The sequence below is a fragment of the Panthera onca genome, chromosome A3 (assembly GCF_046562875.1).
Source record: "Panthera onca isolate mPanOnc1 chromosome A3, mPanOnc1 haplotype 2, whole genome shotgun sequence".
In the NCBI taxonomy this organism is placed as follows: Eukaryota; Metazoa; Chordata; class Mammalia; order Carnivora; family Felidae; genus Panthera; species Panthera onca.
Window position 1 is genome coordinate 51,428,492 of NC_138341.1, and position 26,646 is coordinate 51,455,137.

General features: G+C 37.3%; 1 protein-coding gene across 7 annotated transcripts in view; it reads left to right on the forward strand.

Moving 5' to 3' along the window:
• Nucleotides 1-26,646, forward strand: part of EXOC6B (exocyst complex component 6B) — a 609,008-nt gene that overhangs the window by 412,765 nt on the left and 169,597 nt on the right. For all 7 annotated transcript variants that reach the window (XR_013554682.2, XM_078444598.2, XM_078444596.2 and 4 more), the window contains one exon: nt 13,104-13,245. Coding sequence is in view for 6 of the 7 variants with exons in the window: in XM_078444598.2 (XP_078300724.1) it covers nt 13,104-13,245 (142 nt within the window). In the remaining variant the exon portion in view is untranslated. The remainder of the gene's footprint in view (nt 1-13,103; nt 13,246-26,646) is intronic.

The following is a 26,646-nucleotide window of genomic DNA, read 5'->3' on the forward strand; positions in this document are numbered from 1 at the left end:
AATAAATATTATAATAATCAGAAGACATTTACTGAGTACTTACCAGTACCAGGTAGTGTGGTAAATACTCATAGGAATTGTTTCTATTTAACCATCATAACAATCCTACTTTACAGATGACAAAATTGAGGCAGAGGTTAAATTCAGTGTTCCATGGCACTGTATTTAATGTTTGTTTTCATTAAATCACATATTTAATATTTAATATTTACACTGGCAATTTTATATTTAACCCTGTTGTCGTCTATGTCAGTAGAACATACAAGTCAATGTGTATTTGCTGGTATTTTTGTTGTTTTGTAATGGGAATGTACTGACTAACTGGCTATATATACTCTTAATCCTTTATTGTGAATTTGAGTTTATATGAATATATGAATGCATTTTCATTATAAAGCAAAACCGTTTACCAAACTGATAATGGAAATCAAGACAAGGGCACATAAAATTATTGGCCGGGGCAAAATTCTTTAAATGGCTATTATAGTTTTTTTTCTGGTTGGTATATATTGGTAAATTAAAAAGGTTCTTTGGGTCCTGGGTATGATCTCATAGCTCAAATGAGGGAGTGAGACTTATTCTTTAGTCATAAATATTTTTATATTTATATTTTTATATCTGTATACTTATATACAAAATATAGAAACAGAGAATTGTCCAAAAAAGGAAGGGATCAATTCTTGGGATGTAAATTACAACAGGTTTTAGAGGAACAGGGTACCAAAGAAAAAAGAAACACAGAGAAAGAGCCCCCCCCCCCCCCAATGTCTTTATAAAATTCTCCTTCAGTCCCTGGCTAATTTCTAAGTTTCATAAATTAGGGCCTACTCTGGAGCTGTAGAAGACATCAGCTGCTGGAATATTGATAGCTGAGCAAATATTCTAAAAGTGCACGGCAGAGACATTGAGGATTGGACCCACACAGAGACCTGATGAACACATGGCCTTTGTGTTTAAACATTTGCATTTCTGTTTAAACATTCAGTAAGGCCATTTGCAGGCATTAGGGAAAAGGTCCTAAGATAAAGGATGAAATTAAAATAAACCCACTGTAACTTTAAAAACAAGCATGACAGAATGAGAGAGGATACACTACCTGCCTGAACAAAACTCAAAATCTGCTGAGGAAGATAACATAATCTAACCCCTCTGTAGCATCTTATCTGCAATGTGTGGTATGTGAAACAAAGTTTCTTAACATGGTAATAAGCAGAAAAACTGACCTGCAATCAAAAGTTAAAACAGTCAATAGAAGCAGATCTTTAGATAATCCAGATGTGCTAGTAGAGATTTCAAAATAACTGATACATATGTTAAAGAAAACAGAGGAAATAATGGACAAAACACACACAAAAAGATTATTTGAACAGATATTAGGAATCAAATGTGTGGTTTTTTTAAAATTTTTTTTTTACATTTATTTATTTTTGAGAGACAGAGAGAGACAGAGCATGAGCAGGGGAGGGGCAGAGAGAGAGGGAGACACAGATTCCAAAGCAGGCTCCAGGCTCTGAGCTGTCAGCACAGAGCCTGACGTGGGGCTCAAACCCACGAACCATGAGATCATGACCTGAGCCGAAGTTGGATGCTTAACCGACTGAACCACCCAGGTGCCACTCAAATGTGTGTTTTAGAATAGCAAAATATAGGATTTGTAATGAAGAGCTCATTATGTGAGCTCTTAAAAATGGATTAAATGTGTTCAATAAGAGATTCAATGAAGCAGAAGTCAAGATAATTTAACTCAATGGTCTATAGACACCACCAAAATGTAAATGCATAGAAAAAAGAAAAAAAAAATGTACTTTTAATTTAAAAAAATGAAATAAGGCATAAAAGAGAGATGGAACACAGTGGAAAGGCGTAACACATGGGGTGCCTGGGTGGCTCAGTCGGTTGAGTGTCCAACTCTGATTTCAGCTCAGGTCATGATCTCGCAGTTTTATGAGTTCCAACCCCACTTCTGGCTCTGGTGGGCAACGCAGAGACTAGTTGAGATTCTCTCTCTTCTCTCTGTGCCCCTTCCCCACTCATGCTGTCTCTGTCTCTCTCAAAATAAATACATACATACACACATACATACATAAATGTATAACACTTATGTTCTTGGAGACCCGGAAGGAAAGGAGAGAATAAGGATGGAACAGAACCTTTAAGGTGTCTGCGCTCAGTAACAGATCTTCAAACTGCATGAATAAAAACTGACAGAACTGGAAGGATAAATAGATTCACAGGTACAGCTGATTATTTTAACACTCCTTCCATAACCAATAAAACAAGTAGACACAATGTCAGTAAGGGTATAGAAGACTTGAACCACAGTAAAACAACTTGACTTAATTGGCCTTCTACCACGACCAGCTGTTTTTTAGCATACATGGAACATTCACTAAGCTAGAGCATATTCTGGACCGTAAAACGTGTCTCAATAAATTTAAAAGGAGTAAAATCTAACCGACTATGTTTGCCATCTGCCACAGAAATAAATTAGAAATCATAAGACATGTTTATGTAATTACCCACTTAGACATAATATATCATTGATTTGCTAACGTGTTGAAATTGTGTATGTGTGTTTATGCAGGATGTTGGTATATAGTTTTCTGTTCTTGTATTGTCTTTGCCTTTGATTTTGCCACCAGGGTAATGTTGGTCTCATAAAATGAATTTAGAAATGTTTTCTCCCCATCTCTCTTTTGCAATAGATTTTGTCTAGAATTGGTTTAATGTCTTCGATAATACTTGATAGAATTCACTGGCAAAATAATCCGAGTTTGGAGTCTCTTCATTGGAAGTTTATAAAATATAAATTTAATGTCTTTATTAGAAATAAGCTTATTTGGGGCACCTGGGTGGCTCAGTCAGTTAAACGTCTGACTCTTAATTTCAACTGAGGTCATGATCTCGTGGTTCATGAGCTTGAGCTCTGTGCTGGGCTCTGCACGCTGACAGCATGGAGCCTACTTCGAATTCTCTCACCTTGTGTCTCTGCCCCTCCCCTGCTCATGCTCACTCTCTCTCTTAAAAAAAAAAAAAAGAAATTTAGTGTGTGTGTGTGTGTGTGTGTGTGTGTGAGTGAGAGAGAGAGAAAGAGAGAATCTCAGGAGATGTAGAGAAAGCATTTGGCAAAAATGGAAACCCTGTCAAAAAAAAAAAAAAAAAACTTCTTAGCAGACCAATCTAGTCTTATTTAATCTAATAAAAGGGTATCTATGAAAACCTACAGCTAACATTTTACTTAATGGTAAAAGACTGAATGTTTGACCTCTAAGATCAGGAACAAGACAGGTATGTCTTCTCTCACCATTCCAATTCAACACGCTATTGGAGCTAGTTAATGCAAAGTGACAGGTAAAAGAAAGAAAAAGAGTGCTAATTGAAAGGGGGAGAGAATGAAACGTTTTTCTTTTTAAAAAGATAACACAATTGCTGATACAGAAAATCCTAAAGGATTTTTTATTTTATTTTTTTTTACTTTCTTCAGCACCGTATTTTCTTTTTTAATTTAAATTCAAGTTAGTTAACATATGGTTTAGTATTGATTTCAGTAGTAGAATTTAGTGATTCATCACTTACATACAACACCCAGTGCTAATGCCAATAAGTGTCCTCCTTAATGCCCTTAATGCCCATTTAGCCCATACCCACCAACTTCCCCTCCAGCAACCCTGTTTGTTCTCTGTATTTAAGAATCTCTTATAGTTTGCCTCCCTCTCTGTTTTTCCTTCCTTTCCCTATGTTCATCTATTTTGTTTCTTAAATTACACATATGAGTGAAATCAAATGATACTTGACTTACTCTGACTGACTTATTTGTCTTAGTGTAATACACACTAGTTCCATCCACATTGTTGCAAATGGCAAGATTTGATTCTTTTTGGTCACCGAGTAATATTCCATTGTATATATAAACCACATCTTCTTTATCCCTTCATCAGTCGATGGACATTTGGGCTCTTTCCATACTTTGGCTATTGTTGATAGTGCTGCTATAAACATTGGGGTGCATGTGCCCCTTCAAATCAGCATTTTTGTATCCTTTGGATAAATACCTAGTAGTGCAATTGCTGGGTGGTAGGGTAGTTCTATTTTTAACTTTTTGAGGAACTTCTGTACTGTTTTCCAGAGTGGCTGCACCAGCTTTTTATCTTGATGAAGCTCCAATAGTTCATTTTTGCTTTTGTTTCCCTTGCCTCCTATGAGATCTTTAAAAAATGGTAGTGGAACTAAGTTTGCCATATCACAAGATACAAGGTCACTATGCAAAAAATAGGTCTGTTTCCTTGTGCTAATAAAGAGGAATTAGAATCTGAAATGAAAAATCAGTGTAGTATACAACATCAAAAAGCAGGAAATACTCTGTAACAAACAAAATATGTGCTAAAGTTGTGCACTCAAAACATTACCAAACAAAATTAAAGAAGATCTAGTTAAATAGAAAAGTTTACTGTATTTATGGACTCAGTATTATTAAAATGTCAATTCTCCCAAAGTTACTCTTTAGCAGCTCTTCTCTACCAGACTTCTGGGTGAGAATTAAACCTCAGTGCCCTAAGGCCTCCATGATATATAATGAATTAACATTTCTTCTATGTATGTGGAATTGTAGTAGTCATACCAATCTTGAAGGAAATGAGTATCGATGTTAATAAGCTATTTTAAAAATTTATATAAAAATTCAAAAACCTAAAATAAAACTATTTTGAAAAAGAAGAATGTTAGAGAACTTTATACTGCCTAATTTCTATATTTACTATAAGGCTTTATTTAGTAAGGAAGAGAGTGAAGTATTGGCATAAAGTTTGACTGAAAGATCAATGGAACAGAATAGAGAGTCCCAAAATAGACTCCCACACATGTGGTCCCTTGGTTTTCAGCAAAGGTGCCTGTCCTGAATCACTATATTGTATACGTGTAACTAATATTACACCGTATGTTAGCTAACTGGAATTTAAATAAAAACTTTTTAAAAAAATAAATAAAAATCTATTAGCTATTCCCCACCTCCATCCACTACCAACATGGACAATAAACTTGAACAGGTACTTTTTAGAAGAGGGTATCCATTTGACCAGTACACCTATGAAAATATGTTTTAATAGAATTACTCATGAAAGAATACAAATTGAAATTACAATGGTTACCTCTATAGACTGGCACAATAGTATGAATTAAAAAGACTTACAGTACCAAGTATTGGAGAGGCTGTGGAACAACTCCCATACATTGCTCCTGAGAGTGTGAAATGGCACAATCATTCTGAAAAACTGGCAGGTTTTTTTGGGGGGGATTTGTTTTGTTTTTTTTGAGAGAGAGAGAGAGAGAGAGAGAGAGCAAACAAGTAGGGGAGAGGGGCAGAGGGAAAAAGCGAATCTTAAGCAGGCTCCACGCTCAGTTCAGAGCCCCTGAGGAGGCTTGATACCATGACCCCGGGATCATGACCTGAGCTGAAATCAAGAGTCAGACGATCAACCGATTGAGCCACCCAGGCGCCCCAAAAGTTTGGCAGTTTCTAATAAAATTAAACATACAGCTACTCTGTAATCTAACAATCTCACTCCTGAATATCTTTCCAAGGAAAATGAATTTCCACTGAAAGACTTCATTCAGAATAGCTCCCAAATAGAAACAACCCCAAATATATACTAGTAGAAAAAATTAATAAACAACTTGTGATTTATTCATACTCCTCAGCAATAAAAAAGAACAAACTATAGTTACATGCAGTCACATGGATGAATCTCAAAAACATGCTGAATTTAAAAAGCTAGGCACAAAAGAAGGCTATAGGGTTCTTTTTATATGAAGTTCAAGAACAGGCAAAACTGATCTATTGGCTATAATCTATGTGGGTTTGCTGATTTGAAAGGGCCATGAGGAGCTTTCCGGTGTATGGAAGGGTTCTCTTATCTTGATCTTGATGGCAGCTTTATTGGTTTTTATATACGTAAAGATCATCAAGCTATGTTCTTAAGATTTGCACATGTACTGTTTGTAATTATACCTCAATAAAAGCATGCATAGCAAACAGTGTTGTTGTTCTTTTTAAAGGGTTCCTATGTTTCTTGAAAGGTGACTGAGGATAAGAAAGTGAAGCGAGTGGCTAGGTCTCAGAACCAATAAATCTCTCCTCTCCTTCCATCCACATCCTGAGTAGTATATACTCCAAGTTCTGTTTGGACTATGCTTTTTTCTTTGGACTTCTTAATTGTTTCATGACAAGTAAGGTAGAGATTGTTTACCCTTATTTTTTTTTTTTTATGTTTTTCTTATTTTTGATTACTAGGGGCTCACCATCTCATTGTAGGCTCTACTGATGGCTCAAATGACACTATATATGTTGTCCAGGATACTTTGACTACCGTCCTTGGGCTTCACTTCTTTTCTTTGTTTGTTTGTTTGTTTGTTTGTTTTAGCTGTTAGGAAACTTTTGTTTGTCTAGAATGGAGATTTGTGCATGATTTTAGTGAGTGGATATTTATACAGATTTTCTGACTTGAAGAATGTTCTTTGGGCAGGATTGTAAAGACATGAATTCAGTTGTGGGAAAATCTACTTGGAGAGGATGTGTGATTTTTTTTTAAGTCTGTTTATTTATTTTGAGAGAGAGAGAGAAAGCATGAGTCGGGGGATCAGCAGAGAGAGAGAGAGAGAAAGAGAGAGAGAATCCCAAGCAGGCTCCACGCTGTCAGTGCAGAGCCTGACGGGGAGCTTGAGTTCAGGAACCGTGAGATCATGACCTGAGCCAAAACCAAGAGTCAGTTGCTTGACTAACTGGGCCACCCAGACACCCAGATGTGTGATTTTTTTAGATGGTTTAAGTATAATGGTGAAGTAAAAATTTGTTCATGGAATTTCTGCAGCACATGGGAAACCAAGTTCCAGGCATGGGTCCCAGATGACAAAAACTTATGCGAAGACCCAGAGTTCTATTCCTTCAAATATAACTTAATGAATGTCCACCCTAAATAAATAGGAGACCCAGTGCTCTGGAATGAATTGGTCTTATCCATAGCTATGGGCTATTGAGGAAAAAGGAACAAGGTAGCTTCCTTATTCAATAAAGGAAAGCAAGTTAGCAATCAAAAATCAAGTTCCCTGGGACAGGCAGAAATAAGACAAGGGTCCATATTAAAGGGAATGCCTACAGTAAAGGTCAGAATAGAAGGTTAAGGGAGCAGAGGCACCAGGTAAACAGAAAGGGAGCGCTTTATAGCGTGGCTTTACATTCTCTCTGCAGAGCTCTTACTTGCCTTGCTAGATCAGTTTCTGCATCTGAACTTTTCTCTGTTTCACAGTGAAATAACTCATTACATGACTTGAGAAAGAAAAATTTGACAAAACCAAAATGTAAGCAAGAGAGTGTTATTCAGGAAGCAAAAGCAAAAGAGAAAGTTGGTGTGAAAAAGACAGCTCTCTTTCACAGAACAGTTCCTGGCACTTTGCATTTGTCTTACTTTGAAACTTGCTAAGATTATCCAGAGAAAGAGAAATTTGGCTTTGGCCATTTGCAGTGACTAAGCCAAGATCCTTGGTGATCTTGGAGTCAGGGTCTGATCCCAGTAAGCTGACAGAGAGCTGTGGTTGGAGTCCATTCTCAGTACCTACTGTGAACTGAGCTTTCTTTTGATGCTTCCTTAATGGAGAAGGGAGAAAAAAACCTCTCGCTCAGTATCCTGGCCTTTTAGACTTGTGTGATTTTTCTTGTCCTCTCCATTCCCTTATCAAAGTCACGGAGCAACAGAAACACATGGCAATTACCAAAGTCCCTTTACTCGGAAGCAGAATCAAATGATTATTAAGTCTTTGGTGTCTGACAGGGCTGGGTTCACATCCCAGCTTCACCACTTGCAAGATACACTCTATAGTTTAACTCCTCTGTACTCACATGTATAAATCAAGGGTTAAATACTTCATGGGGTTCTTGCAAGAATTATTTGAGAACACGTTCAAAACATTTGGACATAGTCAATGCTTAATAAATGAAGGCAGCCAGTCTGGCGATCGTAGAGATAGTGGTGGGATTGATGATGGCGATGCTTTCTCTAAGCTCCTCACCTTTATTCATTTGTGTTCTCTGACATAGAACTTAGTATCATGTAATTGAAGTACATGGTAATTGAAAGTAATGAATACTGGGGTGCCTGGGTGGCTCAGTTGGTTAAGCGTCTGACTTCGGCTCACGTCATGATCTCACCCTTCGTGGGTTCGAGCCCCACGATGGGCCCTATGCTGACAGCTCAGAGCCTGGAACCTGCTTCAAATTCTGTGTCTCCCTCTCTCTCTGCCCCTCCTCCACTCACACTCTGTCTCTCTCTGAAAAATAAATAAACATTAAAATTAAAAAAAGAAAGCAATGAATATTACACTTTCTGTATGTCTTTTAAGGAGTCTGTAAGATTTCTAAACATTAGTCTTAATTGTGTTTGTGTCTCTGTGTAAGAAACAATGGATATCTCCCTTTTTGTAAAGAGAATTAGATACCTCCAAGACATAAAGTTACGTATCAGTGTGTACCTGCTTTGCAGTTTTGATGCCATAGTTTCTTTCCTTTCAGACCATATGCTTTTCGAGAAAATGTACATGCATTATATGACAGTGCAGTATATCACTCTGTGTAAAGTATTGTGATACAAGGAAGAAAGACAGTAAGTAGAGGCGGAGGTAGAGAGGATAATTTGAATTACAGAATATGAATCTGAGTATATATTTTTTTAATTTTTTTTAATGTTTATGTATTTTTGAGACAGAGAGAGACAGAGCATGAACGGGGGAGGGTCAGAGAGAGGGAGACACAGAATCTGAAACAGGCTCCAGGCTCTGAGCTGTCAGCACAGAGCCTGACGTGGGGCTCGAACTCACGGACTGCGAGATCATGACCCCAGCCGAAGTCGGACGCTTAACCGACTGAGCCACCCAGGCGCCCCAAGTCTGAGTATATTTTTGCAGTAAGTGAGTGAGTTGATTTGGTTATCAAAGAGCTACATGGTGAAAACCAAAAAAGTATTTTCGTGGGTCTTGACTCACACCCAGTGGTGGTGGTTCTCTCTACGGCCATAAGCCTGATTTTGAATTAACATTATGAACTTGTCACCAGTTTACTCCTCTCCCCTTCTTAAAACTTAAAAAAAAAAAATTGTAACTAGATTGAAAAATACTATGAACTAAAATGCTTTGGTAGTGGGTGGTAGTGGACTTTTAATTCATTTTGGTGATGCTTGTTGACTGTCTTGGAGTATGTAAATATTGTAGATGCATCGAGAGGCAGCATGATGTTGCCTATTGAACTAGTTCTGAGACCCTGTGACTCAAACTGCCCTGCACCCCATGTTTCCTGTGTGTTCAAAATATGGCAATTCTTAGCTCATTTTTCATCTTGTCTGGCATTCTACGTTTATTCTTGCAGGTTCTCCATACACGGACACTATGACAGCTTCATGAGATACAGCCTAGGTGTCATTAGGCTGATTTGAAAGTCTTCCTAGAGGTATCCAAAAGGCATTTTTATGGGCCATTTCATCAGTTGAGGTTTTCCTAAGTCCCAAATTCTTTCATGTTACCAGTCTAGTTATGCTTCTCCCTGGCAATCTGTTTTGGCCACTGAACGAAGCCTTTCCAATGCTATCTTCTTCAGCCTCTGGCTTAATGGGGCTTGTAGCTGTTTGATTTTCACCACATCTCCATGTTCAGCTTGTCGGGTCCTTTAAATATCTTGGCCTTGATAATCATGTTGGGCTACAAGTCAAAAAGTGTGTCCCTGCTGCTACTCAGTATTTGAAGAGTTGGCTCCTGAGCTACCACTGTCTTACCTGTTTGGGCCTAGTCTATGCCTTGGATAACCCATTAACCTTGTTAACATCTGGACCAGTTTTTGCTCAGTATTTCGGTGTAAGACAGTGTAAGATTTACTACTGCTTTTTAGGTGATGGTTTAGTGGAAAGATACAGATTTAGGACTGGGTGGAAATACCAATAACTCTATGAATTTGTCTACATTTCTGAACTTCACAGAGAGCCTTAGTTTATTTATCTAAAAGAAAAAAATAATCCCAACTTCTTGCGGTAATTCTGAGAATTAAGTGAAATAGCACAAGATGCCAACTGTTTAGGCTGTAGCAAATCTTGGGCATAAAGTAATGGGCATAGAGTAATGCCCAAGAGATGACAGTTTCTTACCCTTTTTTTCTGGCTTCTGATCTGCACTGCTGTCTCTGGGCATCTGCTGTAGTCTCATCTTCCTTCCTTCCTTCACTCCATTCCCGCTCTCAATGTTGAAAACCCACAGGGCTCCTCACAGCATTGATCCGCCCCCTCTGATTGTTCACCCAGGGCCTGTAAGTGTGTTGAACTCCATGGCTCTCCTTGGTGTGGTGTCTGTTCCAGGTCTCCAGTGGGTTTAACTGAAAGCAAGCCTCTTATTGGGGATTTCATTCACAATATAACTCTTCTCTTTAGGATTCTGTGTACTGCCATTGCCTCATTCTCACTCGGTCTGTGCAGTACTCCCTAACTTAGGTATTTCCATTTGTTGTCTTAAGTCATCCAGAGTGTGGATCTTTAGAACATACAAGCAGAAGCATATAGATGAGGAACACTTCTAGTATGTATACAAAATAGGGCATTGCTTATCACCCTGTTATTTTTATGCCATAAAATAATATTGTGGTCAAATAAATAAAAATTTGGAAAACATTCAATCTCACAGAGTAATCAAAAGACATAGAATCATAAAATATCTCCTATTTAATTAGGAGAGAAAAATTTATATAGTACTCAGTGCTAGTGACTATGCAATTAGTGATACTCTCATAAATATGTGGGGACATTATAAATCAGCACATACCTTAAGCAAAGCAGTTTATAGTGAGATATTTAGGGATCTAGTTTCCACCTATGTTTTTCCTCTCATACATGCATATGCATTATGAATCACAGTACTGATACCCTAATATGGTCCAAGGAAATAATCTTAAAGGAATTATCCAAAGTATATAAAAAGGTACACAAATTTCAAAATTCATTGTGGTATTGTTTATTATATTTTTTTCATTTAAAGCTTGCTACTTTTGAGGAAGGCCCTGGCCCAGTGAAACATATGAGAAAAACGTTAAAGACACTGTAGTCAGAATCTGGCATTTTTATGACTTCTTACTAGACTTACATTACTCCATGACCTACTGCATTTATAATAGAATATACATATATACGTATATATAGGTATACATATATATCTCTATATATACACATATATATCACGTTAGCAGATAGACATATATATATACATATATGTATATATATATATATGTATATGTATATGTAAACATCCTAGATCTCCAACAACAGAAGAGTAGACATAGGCAAGTAAATTGTGGTATACTCCTAAAATGAAATACCGTGGGATAATTAAAAGAATAAACTGCAGCCACATGTATTACATTTAAAAAATTTCACATTTATAATATTGAACCGAAAAAGCAAGTTGCAGAGAGACATATTGTATGATATGATAGAAAGTTTCAAAATACATAAAATTTTTTTATTATATACTTATACGTAACTTTATAATAGTATTTTAAAAATTTAGCTGGTGTACCTAGCAACCTCTAGGGAGAGGAAAGAAAGTGATTAAGGAGGTCATACAAGGGCTGAAACTATATTTATAATGTTTAATAGATACATAAGTATTCATCATATAATTCTGTATACCTTTCTGTATGATTGAAATATTTCATAATTTCACAATAGAAGGATCCATTGACTAACTTGAGATCTCAGACTTTTTGAAACATTATCATCCTGTTTTTCAGAATAGCTGATAAATAACAAATAAAATGGATAAGTATCTGGAAAAAAGTGGATTTCTCTTCTCTGGTTTATAGCTTAGATCTGGGAGTATGATGCAAAGTGTTTGAATCCTTTAAAGAAGATAGTAAATATTAATTTTAATATCAATATTTTTAAAATTAGCTTAGGGACTCCTGGATGGCTCAGTGGGTTAAGCATCCGACTTCAGCTCAGGTCATGATCTCATGGCTCATGGGTTCGAGCCCCACATTGGCCTCTGTGCTGACAGTTCAGAGCCTAGAGCCTGCTTCAGATTCTGTGTCTCCCTCTCTCTCTGCCTTTTCCTTGCTTGCTCTGTTTCTGTCTCTCTCTCTCTCAAAAATAAATAAACATTAAAAAATTAAAATAAAATAAAATTAGCTTACAGTTTATGTTTATAAACCTCAGTGTTCACTTTTTTTTAAAGATTTTATTTTATTTTTTTGAGTAATCTCAAAACCCAACATGGGCCTTGAACTTACAGCCCCAAGATCAAAAGTCACATGCTCCACCCAACTGAGCCAGCCAGGCACCCTTTTGTGTTCATTTTTTAAGAAAACAAAATTCATCCTTTTCATTTTTTTTTTCAGGAAACCTTAATTGTTCTTTTCCTTTTTGTGTGTGTTAAATCATAAAACAGTAAACACTTTGGTTTCTAGATAAATTAGGGCATGTTGTTTACATTTGTCTTTTAAGAATTATAGTAATTTTGAATTTTTTTTTTTAACGTTTATTTACTTTTGAGACAGAGAGAGACAGAGCATGAACGGGGGGCGGTCAGAGAGAGAGGGAGACACAGAATCTGAAACAGGCTCCAGGCTCTGAGCCGTCAGCACAGAGCCCGACGCAGGGCTCGAACTCACGGACCGCGAGCTCGTGACCTGAGCCGAAGTCAGACGCTTAGCCGACTGAGCCACCCAGGCGCCCCAAGAATTATAGTAATTTTGGAAGGGGCTTTTTAAAATTTATTTCTGTGGAAAAAATCCTTCTCTGTTTAATTAAAATTTTGAATATTGTTTATCTGTTGTTTAGGTAAAAGCGCTTGGATGTTAAACATCTGGGCTTTGTGAATTTTAGTTTAATGTTACAGCTGTATAACTCAGGGTGACGAAGCTAATATTTAAGATGTTGCCACCAGGTGCTATTAATCCAAGATTATTGAATGCCGAGGCTATCACGATGGAGAAAACCTTAAAGAAATCTCTAACTGAAAAATAAGTTGTCATTTTTGTTGGAATTTCATTGTAATCCATTAACATGATTTACGCTCTTGTATTTCAGGGAAAAGTGGCCCAGACAGCATGTATGTCAGCTTGCAAGCATTTGGCCACATCCTTGATGCAGCTGTTGCTGGAAGCCGAAGTAAGACAGCTCACCTTGGGAGCATTGCAGCAGTTCAACTTGGATGTCAGAGAATGTGAACGTAAGATAGTGAACCACCCTTCACTTGTTTGTTTCACCTGTGTACTCACGTCTGTGAAAACCAAGAAGTTTAAGTCTGTGGGGTCTTTGTTCCCGATGGAGTCGACAAATACGGGAGACAACTTGAAGGATGTGTAGAAATGGCCTATCATCAAGCTGATTTGAGCACCCAGAGTGCCTAGGCCCACATGTAGGACAGAGATCTCTGGCCACAAACGAATTTGCAATCTAGAGTGGGGGATAAGGCAGACGTGCGTTTTATAGGCACCAAAGAAAACCTGATTAGTCTGAAGACTTCGGAAGAATGCAGTTCCCAGTCACTTTTTTTTATGTTATATTTTAAGGCTATTTTTACATCTTACCTGCAAACTCTTCTTACTCTAAAGAACAAATGCGTGTGCATTTGGGAATCAGAAATGCTTTCTATTGCAGGTAAAAATAGAAAATGTTAGAGTGGTTTAAAAACATAGGTTTTATTTTTCTCGAGGCAGTGAGTTGCTGTGTTGATTTAGTTGCTCAGTGATGTCATCAAGGACTCAAGTTTTATTTATTTATTTATTTATTTATTTATTTATTTATTTTTGAGTATAGTTGACACACAATGTTATATTCGCTTTAGGTGTATCACATAGTGATTCAGCTTCTATATACCTTATGCTGTTTTCACCACAAGTGCAGCTGTCATCTGTCTCCATACAAGGCTATTACAATATTATTGACTGTGTTCCCTATGCTGTGCCTTTTATTCCCATGACTTATTCATTCCTTAACTGGAAGCCTGCATTTCTCACTCTCCTTTACCCATTTTGCCCATCCCTCCATCCCTCCTCCCTCTGGCAACCAGCCGTTTGTTCTCTGTGTTTATAGGTCTGATTCTACTGTTTGTGTGTTTATTCATTTGTTTTGGTTTTTAGATTCCACATGTGAGTGAAATCATGTGGTATTTAGGGGACCCAGGCTCTTTTGTTCCCTCTCCTCTGCCACACTTAGAGTGTGGAATTTTCCTCCTCATGCATATTATTCCTTCTCATATATGTATTGTATTATAGTCAGGAGAGATTCACATCCCCTCAAAAAACCCCCAAAATGCCATATGACCCAGTGAGTCCACTTCTGAGTATTTACCCAAAGAAAACAAAAACACTAATTTGAAAAGATACACACAGCCCTATGTTTATTCCAGCATTATTTACAATAGTCAAAATATGGAAGCACCCTAAGTATCCATAGATAGATGTATGGATAAAGAAGATGTGGTATATATCTACAATGGAATTGTACTGAATTCAGCCATAAAAAAGAATGAAATCTTTCCATGTATGACAACACAGATAGACATAGAGAGTATTATGCTAAGAGAAAAAGACAGATACCGTATGTTCACTTAAATGTGGAATCTGAACAATAAAACAAATTAAAAAAAAAAGAAATAGACTCATAAATACAGAAAACAAACTGGTGGTTGCCAGAGGGAGGGTGGGGGATGGATAAATAGGTGATAGGGATTAAGAGGTACAAAATTCTAGTTATGAAATAGGGAAAGTCACAGAGGTGAAAATTAGAGCTTAGGGAGGATAGTCAATAATATTGTAATACCTTTGTATGGTGGCATGGTAACTACACTTGTGGTGAGCATTTTGCATTGCATGTAACTGTCAAACCACTATGTCGTGCCATCGAGACTAATATAATATTGTATGTCAGCTATAGTTCAATAAAAAAAAGAAGAGGAGATTCACGTTCAAAGACAGGAAAAAGAGCCCAGTGTCACTTATTCCTTTTATTAAGATAATTGAAACCTTTTCAGGAGACTCCTAACAGACTACTTTGTTGTATCTCATTGGTCATCATACAGTTGTACGGTCACCTCCGGCTCTAAGGGAGGCCAGAGACTGAGTATCTGGAAAAGTGATAGAGGACCATTGTAATTGGGACAGTTGGTTCATCATGAATCATCCCCTTGGAGTTGAACACGAAATTAGTTCTGGTTAGGAAGAAGAAGGAAGAAATAAAGAGCGTTCTGGTGTTCATTGTGCTGTCAGCAAGAAATGAAAATGAACAAAAATGATATGATGACTTGAAATTTTTTTTTGATTCTAAGAAAATTAAAATAATGGAAAATACTAAAAATCTGCTAATACTTCTTCCCCATCTTTTTATTTTTACTGCCTGTTGGTTTCCCTCACTTGACTCTTTGTGGCTAAAAATTAAGGTTTTATTGGCTATGCTGTTTTTAATTAATTACTTATTAGAGGCTTCCAGTTTCAGTCACCACAGAGTAACAGGTTTCAAAGCTACCTTTCTGCTATCAATAACTGTAAAACTGGATAAACTGTATAAAGCAGTTTATTTCACGCATTGGATAGCAGACAGCACAAAGCTGTGATCTTTCAGAAAGGGGAAATGCACAAGGTAAACTTGACATTCACTCTTGTTTTCTATCAGAGGGTACTATCCAAACAGCAGCACAGGAAAGTAGAGCCAAAATAAAAAGCAGTGTTTTACATCGAAAAAAACAAAACAAAACAAAATAAAAAACAGAGATCGGCATATAGGGCTGGCGAGGCAGCTGGGATTTGTGGGGGCAAGATACAAGAGAGCAAGGAGTTGTTTAGAGAAGTAACTCTAGAAGTCTGCATCGGAGAGCCCTTGAGCCCTTGGTCAAAACTAAATTGCCATGTGCAGGTTAAAATTCTGTGATTGGCAGAGAACAGCCTCTGAGGATCTGTGGGCTTAATAGGAATGCTAGAGGTCCCACAGTGCTATGAGACATTGGAATTCTGATCAGTCAGAGTTGAGAGACCAGCTAATTATCTTGTACATTCAGTAAGACCCCCAAAAGTTAGACCTTAAGAGTGCTCAAGTTCTAGAGTAAGAGCCAATCTTGATCCACCCTAACAAAGCCTAATTAAAAGAGGCCTGACAAGATAAAGGTAATCTACCAATAAAATAATTGCCTGCCAAAACACAACTCATCTGTCTTTGAAGGAGGAGGAACACACAAAAAAATTCAGACTCTTAACCATATAGCATTGACAATTGCACAGCAAAAAGCTAAGATTGGACATGTAAAGAAACAGGAAAAAATGTGACCCATAAGAAGAAAAGACAGGCAATAGAAATAGACCCACTGATAACAGAAATGTTGAAAATAGCAGACAGAGCCTTTAAAAAACTGAATATAAACATATTCAATATTTTAATTTACAAAATTTTATATTTTGCAGAAAGAAAAACTTCTTTTTGCGGAATTTTTTTGGGGAAAAAGAAAAGTAGAGAAAGAAAATAAAAGTCACCATGATCTCATCATTCAGATATAAGTACAATTCCAGGGATTATATTCAGAAATGATAATATCCAGCAGCCACAGAACTTTTTCTAGAAATAGTCCACCAGATTCCATGCATCTACTTAGCCAAAATTGTTTTACATGCCTCTGTTTTAACCAATTAGTTACTTGGAGGATGAAAACATAATGATTGGCTAGACGAATCAAGATTGGTTTTTGCTATTTAGTATGAAGTCATCCATTTCTGAGTTTTGGGAAAAGAGTAGAACTTCACTCTCTATACATAGAGTAGGAGTAGGCAACCAGCCAATGTCATTGGTTCAGCAACTAAGTCTGATGAATGACTGGGAAGGACTACATGACTGCATTTTGTCAGAACTAAAAGATAAAGAGGAATGGAGGTGATAAAACTAAAATATAGGAGCCTTGAGGAAGAGGAGTGATGGTCTAGGAGAAGCACAGGGGAGGAAGGAAGATGCCTATGTTATGGCCTGATTCTGAAGTACATTGTATGTCAAAGAAGGAGCACCTTCTACCTGAGAGAAGTAGAGGCAAATTGGTTTCCTTAGCAGAGAGCTAGTTTTCCATTAAGACTAAGAGGTGGAGAGATCACTTTATATACAGTATAATATTGTATTTATGAATGAAAGGGTGGAAACAGAGTTTGTTATCCATGCAAAAGCGGTTCCAGAGAGCCAGTACGGTATCTGAATAGCCATTTGATATATTGGTAATAGCCTTTCACACTTAGGAATCAGCTTGAAGCCAGCATTTGTAGGGCATGACAGTACCTCCAATAACCATATTACCACTGAAATTTTTTTTGTCCATATATTGTGGAACCACTAAGTTTCATTGATTTAAGAAGTTTTAATGTTTCATTTCTGATTGTCAGTAATTTGTCTGTCAAGAAACTTTCCACGGACATTTATTTTACTTTAAAAGAAAGAATTCTATTCTATGTCTTTTGCTATACCATCCCCCTAATTCTTTTTTTCTTTAGATGCTCAGTGGTCTATAAAAAATCTTAAAGAAATGATACATAAAATTCAAGTAACTATACAGAGGCGTATAAAAGCAGCCCCAAATGACAAGATAATTAACACTTACATCTTTCTACCCAGTGGCGTGTGCATGCGGTATTTTCTCTATTGTCTGTGAGTCCTTGGAAGAACTGTATAGGTCCTGAAAGAAATCAAACTCTGGACAAGGCAGAAAGTGAATGTACCTTGAGTGTTTGACTCTGAGGCCTGGGCTACCATTTTCTTAGGTCCCAAGTAAAAAGAGGAATTGTATGCATTGCATGAGCCTGAGATATTCAGCTAGTGTCGTGTAGTCATTAAGAACATAGATTTCAGAGTCAGCTCAACCAAATGCATTCAAGACACCACTTATATTTAGTGTGACCGTGTGTAAACTATTTAACCTCTCACAGCCCCATTTATGAAATAGGAGTAATAATAGTAACTAATATTACAGGAATGGGGTCAGATTTAAATAAGAGAATGCATGAAAGGGTTTATTTATTTCATGGCTGGCAAAACACTGTGCATTAAGTAGTGGCTTCTCCTGTTATCATTAGCAGTAGCAGCAGCCGCAGCCGCAGCAGTTAATAAATATCCAAACTCTCAGAAGGACTTTTGCAGGTCACTCAAATCTTTGTCTATAGTGTATGAATTAGGTAGGTTTGAAGATGCCATTTTATTTGGGTTAAGAAATTCATTTTTGTTTTTGGTAGTTGTCTGTGAAACTTCTGTGGTTGTCCTGAAATGTCTGATCCAGAACCGATCATTTTCTGATTCTCAGGATGATGCTCCTGTGAGATATCAGTCAGTCAGCTCGGCTGTTTACTAGAAATAGTAACTATGCTTAGGGCACCATTATCTAATAGGAATGTTGTTACATAATTCTTCCTGACAGGCACTAAACCAAATACGTTTATTTTAATTTATTTTTTAATGTTTTATTTATTCTTGAGAGGGAGAGGGAGACAGAGCATGAGCAAGGGAGGGGCAGAGAGAGAGTGGGACAGAGAATCTGAAGCAGGCTCCAGGCTGTGAGCTGTCAGCACAGAGCCTGACGCGGGGTTCGAACTCCCAAGCGGTGAGATCATGACCTGAGCTGAAGTCGGATGCCCAACTGACTGAGCCACCCAGGCGCCCCTAAACCAAATACGTTTAAAGTGGAGGCTATTAGGAATTCAGGAGGTATGAAAAAAATATTCCTTTCCCTTTCAAAACTGTCAGTGGATATTTCTACTTTGTCTGGATTTCATCTTATACCTCCATATGTTTGTATGTCTTCTATTTGGTTTTAGATGTTGGAGCACTGGATCCTGGCAGAGAAACTGGATTTGAAATACTAGCAAGTCTTAAGAGCCTACTACTTTACCTCCTTAACCAAACTTGGGCTCTATATCATACATGCACTTCTTAGTCAGTCTGGGTCTGGATTTGGAATTTCCTAAGCTTTCTCTTTGTGCCTTCTAAATAAAGAGGTCTAGGTTCATGGCCAAGCTCAACTACTTATTTACAGCATTAATTTAGTAATGTGTTCACTTATTCAACAAATACATATGGAGCCCCTTCTTTGTGCAGAGTACCATGCTGGAGGCTGGAGATAAAATGGGAAACAGTGGATTTTAAATAGGAGAGTGACTGATTAGATTTGTATTTGTATTATTTTTTACTTTACTTTACTTTACTTTATTTCATTTTATTTTATTCTATTTTATTTTACTTTACTTCTTTTCTTTTCTTTTCTTTTCTTTTCTTTTCTTTTCTTTTCTTTTCTTTTCTATTCTTTTGGTTAGATTTATGTTTTTAAAAGGGACCCTGCAGTTTATCAGTAGCCTTCAAGACCAGTAATAGGTCTACGTCAGGATAAAGATGAGTCGAGAGCCTCAGCCTATTTCTGCACAATAATTCAAGCTATGGAAATGAATGGATCAACTCATTTAACCTCCCTGAGTCCATCAATAAACTAGAAATACTAATCCCTGCCCTATTTGTCTCACAGTATTGTTAGGAAGTGAAATGAGATAATATATATAAAATCATTTACAAACATCCATGGAAATTTTACATATTACATAATCATTTCTTTACCCCTATACTTTTATGTGTGTTTTTTCCTTTTCTTTCTCACTTCCACTGTTATATGGTTTATGGTGTTAAATATTTTCAGTTTTTAGTTATCTACTCAGGTCCCTAAATTATTCAAAAGACTGGTATATTAAAAGTATGATATAATTAACCTAAATCTGGGGCACATTTGTTTGCAAAGAGATACAGCAGGAATTGAATCTTTTAAAATTTAGAAGAGTCCATTTCCCAGGATCCATCAGTCTTTTGCACAGAATAAACTGGGCCTTAGAACAAGAAGGTAAGAGAGGATGCACCTTGTCGTACTCTCAGTTCTTTGGTGGTTGAGTAAATCTGGCCTTGGTTTACTGTTTGGGGAAGGGCTCCAAAGTCTTCCACTTTGCCATTCTTACCATAATAACCCTCACCACTTTACAAGTCAGGAATCCAATGTGGATCTGCCTAAACTTGTGATTTTGGAAAACAACTTCAGAATAAATTCATGACGTCACTGAGCCTACTGTGATAGAACATAATGGCAGAACACCATTTGTCACTTACCCTCCATAAGTCCCTGCTCTAACTGAAAGATCAGATAGCTTTCTGCATCTCTCTTTGCCTGTCCTGCCACCCCCTCTCTCAGAAATAAATAAACATTAAAAAGAATTAATTTTAGTAGTTCCTAAAAAGTTTTAACATTTTAGTATCTTTGTATATATTCACTAAAATAAATGGCTTCGAGTCCCCTTGTGGTATATAGACTCAGGTGTGTTTTAGCTAAAGGTAATCAGGCAAACCTTTATAGACTTGCTTAGGATTTTGCCACTGGGGCTTCAGAACTAAAGAATCTTCATAAAGTGGTCTCTGTGAACCTTAAATGCAAGGCCCAAACAACTGCCAGTTGGGATAAATGTACTCACTTGTTTTGATTCTCTGTACTATGTGAGTCCACCTATCCTTGACTTCCAATTCCATATAGTTCATTATCTACCTTCGGTCACTCACATATGAGTCTCTCTTAGGGCATTAGGCATTCCTTTACCTATCCCTTCTCGATGTGAGGGAGAGAGAACAGAGTCCTCAGGACCCTGGTGAGAAACATAAGGAAAGCATATGTGACAGATCCACACTGTATCATTCTTCCTTTGCGGCCTTTGAAGTTTATATTATGCGAACGCAGTCCTGGCCCTTAAATAACATCTAAGCCAGTGTTAAACCCAAATCTGCATCAGCCGACCAACCAAACTGTTAAAATAACTGCTAGCCAGTACATTCAAGCAAGCCTCTCCAGCGAGATGCCCTATAGTAATTAATTTGTCAGTCAAGATTATGTTTAGTTGTCCTTGAGTAAGTAATGCAAAATGCATATCCATACAGTTTTCCCTGTTTTTGCAGAGATTCCCTAGAACACTCTTACATTTCCGTCTGGATATAATTTTTTTCTTCTTTACCTTTATTTTGCATATCACCCTTTGAGCCCGTGTTTATTTAGATCCGAGTCACAGGACAAGATTCAATAAGGAGTGGGACATAGAGCAGGCTGCTATCTTCTCTGGCAAAGAGGATGCAATGGAAAGCCTTCTGGAGAAGGGGAGGGATCAAGGTTCCCCAATTTCTTGCAATACTCTTGCATTTACCAAAGAAATATGGTGAGATTATGAAGACAGCTGGAATATCAGTACATAACTTGAAAGATCAATTTATGCACTTCATTTTCAACTCACTCAGCTATTCAGCTGCAGATAGAGGGGTACTGCAATAGAGCCTCACGATGGCTGTTTTCTTGGATGTTTGAGCTCCACGTTCTATCAGGGATCAGAGTTTGCCCCATTTTCTTGTTTGCCCAGTGTCGTTAAAAGATTTCACATGACTCATATTATTCAATTTCTTTAACTTGATCGGTTACAGCACAGCTTTGTCCTCCAAAGCTTCACCCGCAGTGAGAACTTGTTCCCTGATGACTTAAGATAATACCTTAATTATGAACTTGGCTGCCACATTCCTCAGACTGTTGACTTCCTGGGAAACCATGGGAGGTCTCAGTGCCCTTTTCCCTGCCATAACCTGCTAACCAATTTCAAACAGTCTACTTTTTCTCCAAAGTCTTTGTTTGCCAGCTCGATCCCTAATAATCTGTCTTAATTAAGAATATGTTTATTTGCAAGAAACAGAAATCTCTTCAAACCAGTTCAAGAATAAAGGAAAGCTTATTTTAAATATATGCATTTCATAGAATCCAAGAAAAAGGTAAACAGTAAATCAGTTAAGTTAGGGATCCTATTTGCCCTGATTGTTCCTGTCTCCTTAGCACCTAGCACAGTGCCTGACATATGGTACTTGCTTAATATTTATTGAATGAATAAAAATGATTCAGTTAGCAACTGCTTCCATTTCTGGAGCTCTTCGTCAGCTCTGAGGATGGGAGGGAGTATAAGTAGGAAGTCGCTCGGATGGATGGCATAGCAAGACAGCCTGGGATATAGTTGGAATCCTAAGGAATATTCTTTTAGGAGGATGTACAACTGGCAAGGCAATGATTAGCAACTTTAGTGCACATATCCTACCACCAATTTCTATGGATTATAAAGCCATCCATCCATTGTTGTTGCCATCAACAATCAATTATCAATATATAAGCTGCGTAATACATAGTGATTAAAATTGTAGGTGATAGATTGGTCTTTGAAACCTGGATCTTCATTTTAGTGGTCTGGGTATGCTTAACTCCCTTAGTTTCTTTATTTGTAAAATGAAATTACAGTTGGTGTAAATCATAGACTTGTTTTGATGATTAAGTTATTACTCATAGTAAATACTCAATAACTGTCCTCATTGTCACTGTTATCATTATCATTAGAAAGACTAGTAGGCTGGAAGTCAGGAAACTTGTATTATAACCTCACTGCTGCCACCAACTAGTTGTACGGTCTTGAAAATTCTTTAAACCTGTTTGGGCTTGAGGCTTCTCATTTATAAAATGAGAACGTTGGGCTACATGATTTCTAAATTTCTGTTTAGTTTAAAGATAACATTATTTATTGTGGGAGGAAAGATCGTGTGGATATTTTTATGTCCGTAGAGAGTTGTTGTAAGGATTAAATGAGATAATGCACATGAAATGATTTACAGATCCTATATACATGACTGTTTGTAAGCATTAGTAAGTATTACATGTTTATTAGAGCTTTCATTATTAGTTATGTACAATGCCATGGTCCCCAGGGGACTTATACTCAGAGTATATGGAAGCAGAAAGCAGGCTTTGAGTGATTTCTGTCAGGGGCTCTTATAAATTCATTGACCCTTGGAATAGATCAATAATTGTTTCCTCAAAGACACTTTCTATATAATTCTTTAAGGCAGGATTGCTTCAGAGTCTGTTTTTTACTATTTACCTTTGGATAACATTGGCTTAGGAAGAAGTCAAGCTGTATAGTCCAGACCTGAAGCACTACAGTAACCTGTGAAGATGTTAGTGTGGTGGGTCAAATCGGAATTGCAACAATGAAACATATTAGTTAAGCAGTCCTGAATTTCAGAAGACACTAAAGAGTATGAACACATCTCTTGGAGACTCGGTTATCGGGACATGAATACTGGTAGAAATAGATTTAAAGAAGAGAAGTTGGCTCTCTACAACATTAAATGAATCTTGGAAATGTTAAATCATTGTAACAAATGGCACCATTTCATAAAGGATTCTTGTGAAAAGTTTAGAATTTTCTTCCTTTCCAATTCAAATATATTTTTTATACTTTATCGAAAGGACACTTTTCAGATTGTATCTTAAGCATTTGGTACCTCTTCAAATCTTAAAAAGAGAGCCATCCTAAGAATATAAGGTTTGAGGAGTGACAAAAGGAGGAAATTTGAGCTTAGTTAAGTTTTAAATCTGATCTCTCTGGGTTATATTAAAATAACAGATGCTTCTTTTCATATGGCCTGTATAGTGCTTGAAGATGCAAATGTCCTATGGGTAGGCTATTGAAGGACATTTTGTGTGTTTCAGTATCATTAATTTCAGATCCCTTAGCTTCTATCTTGAGCCTCATCTTTATGAATTATAATTTTAAAACAAGCTTTTGCTTTCTGCTCTCTTTCATCTGAGAAACATTAAGGTAAGAAGATTAATGATAGACTTTGGGTTCATATGCAGAAAAATAAACTTGTTTTTTTATAATTTGCAGTGCTGTGCACATGTGAAAATCTAAGGGTAATTAGTCATTAATGCTTTTAATATGATGGAGACAATAACTCATTCCATGAAGCAAACTCCGTGGCTAATGAATTTTGTCTTTTGGTTGATTGACTGGTTAATGGAATCAGAAAAATATTTTCTATCGCTTCTTTACAGTAATGCTTTCATTCTCTACTGGAAGTATATAGGAATTTGAGTAGCCAGTCTTAACAGAGTGTATTTTTGTTTATTCATTTTATCATTTGTTTTCCCCTTTTCTCAGTTTCATTTTCTATTCCTATTTCTAATTCTCATTTTGATTCAGTATCTTTAGTGAAACTTACAGATTTGCAGGGGAAGATTCATTAAGTTGGCAATCGTGTATATATGCATATACACACACACGCGCGCGCGTGCGCACACACACACACACACACACACACACACACACACACGGTAATCAAGAGTTCATTCTCTACATTCTTTGTTTTCTCTGCAAGACCTGGAACACTGTAGATATTTTATACAAGGAGTCAGATTTAAAACTCAAGTATTTGGGTTGAAAATAGAGGCCATAGTCTGGAATCATTTTCTCAGGTACACAGCTCCCAATCAACGTATTGTGCAAAAGTTTCTTTGGGAACTTACGGATTATATGGCTTTGTCCCTCCCCCACTCCCAGATCCCTACCAGTTCTTCTTAATGCAGGATTGAGCTTGGGTTTTCAGATCTAAAATAATGTGGGAAGAGCACACACTGCAAATATCTTCCTTCTATCCAAAATAGGCAGTACAAAAGCCATGCTTTGTTTGCTGTTGTTTTCCCATGACTATAATGCTTGTCATGCTAGGTGCTATGCTATTATGATGTGCCTTTCTGCTATGGAGTACCCAAACAGAAGTCTTCCCTGCCATTAAAATGGCAATATCACTTCTCTTTGACTGTGGATGATGGGCCCTGTACCTTCTGAGAGGACTCTTGTCAGACATGGGTCAGTGAGTAGTGCCCACTCAGCAGTTATTCTGGCTTATGGGCTGAAGTTCCTTGAATTCCAGAAGAGAAGGAAGTCATTGTCTCTCTGAGCCCATTGCCAGACACCTGGTCATTTGATAGTAGGTGCTGCCAACCTGAGCAGCAAGGGCAAGCGACCTGCTCTTCCTCACCATGGCCTCAGATACCATACTTGTCAAGCAAATGGAGATGGATCCTTCTGCTCTAACCTTGTTATACATCACTGTCAAGCTCTGCTGTTGGCTTCCAGAGATTGGCCAACACAGACAAAGTACTTTTTCTGGTAGCAAATGTTACCTTGGGTTGTTTGTGGGGCATAACAGTGATGAGGGAATACAAAAGACCTGCCGCATGAGGGATCATAATTTTGAATTAAGGTTCTCTTTCTGTGGCAAACTCTCCCATACCCTAGGTTCTGTCTGACTGTTTGGAAAATGTGGTACTTATCCCATCTCTAAATAAGGACGGTGACTGATTCCTCTTTGAAATTGGTTTGAGTTTTCTTCCTGATTTTATTTCAAGGGATATTTTGGGGGGTGTGGGGATGGTGGCCAAGAGATTTACCTTGAACAGCTGGTAGTTTCCAAAAGGCTCTTTTCCTGCTGCATGGCTTTGGAAAGGAGAATACCAGATTTTTTTGTTGAAGTGATATTCCAAACTTAGTGCTCCTTCCCTCTTTCTCTACATTTTCCATTTTAGCTGTTTCAGATTTTAGTCCTTATTTTTTTCTCAACTTTAAGACCTTAAACACTTTGGAAGTTTCAGGGACCAGAAAGATTAAGAAATGCCATTTCAAAGAAGGAAAATAATAAAATTATATTGTGGTTATTACTCTTTTCCTGTCACTTGACCCTGGTTCTGGACTTGGTAAAACAGGTTTTCTTACAGTAAAACGAGTATATCATAGCAATTTCTTACTCTCCAAAGCCTTTTTACTGTTTCTTCATTAGAAAGTTAGACAATTATTTAAAATGTTCATGAATCCCCGTGATTTGCTTCAAAACACCCAGAAGCATTTCTAGGCAGAAATGAGCCAGTAGAAATAGTAGCTCATCTTAATTATTGCAAACCCAAGACCTCACCATTAGCCCCAGACCAGCGTATGGCCATCTCTTTCTGTTCTATCAGCTAGTTCCAAAGAGCACCTCAGCTAAAAGCTATTTTATTTCTTTAGCATTGCTGCCTCCTTCCCTTAAGCCGTTTGTGCATCCCTTTTACTCACATGGGCCCAAATCTTAATGCTTGCGGTAAGCCGGAATCTGTCGAGAATATCTGATGCATTCACTGCTCCTGCTTGTCACCAAGTGTTTACACTGGGGCATTTTATACATTACATATTTTCTTTGGCCCTCACTTCATGTCTTTGGGGCTGAGGCCAGTAAACTGTTGGTTTTAATTGGGCCGTTTTATAGGGTGTAAACCAGGAAGGCATATTAAATGCCATGTTTATTTAAAAATTATTTTAATTGTTGAAAGTTGACAGACTTCTACTCAGGTGTACAAGGAGTTCCCATAACATTCTAACCCATCTACTGTCTTTAGGTGGAACACACCTTATACATCTCAAAAAATTGATGGAAGTTCTAGATTTTATAAGACATTTTAAAAGAAAAAATCCCATGTCTTTTCAATCATTACATACTCTATCTAGCATTTCAACATTTAACAAATTCTGGTTTGAGTTAATCTTTCTAGTCTACTTTTAGCATTACAAATTGTAAAAATTTACCTTCTTTCTCTCTTCCTTTAGTTTATCTATTTTTTGGGGGGATGTTTGTGTGTGTGTGTGTGTGTGTGTGTGAATGAGAGAGAAAGGGGGAAAGAGAGAAGTTGAGGAGACCT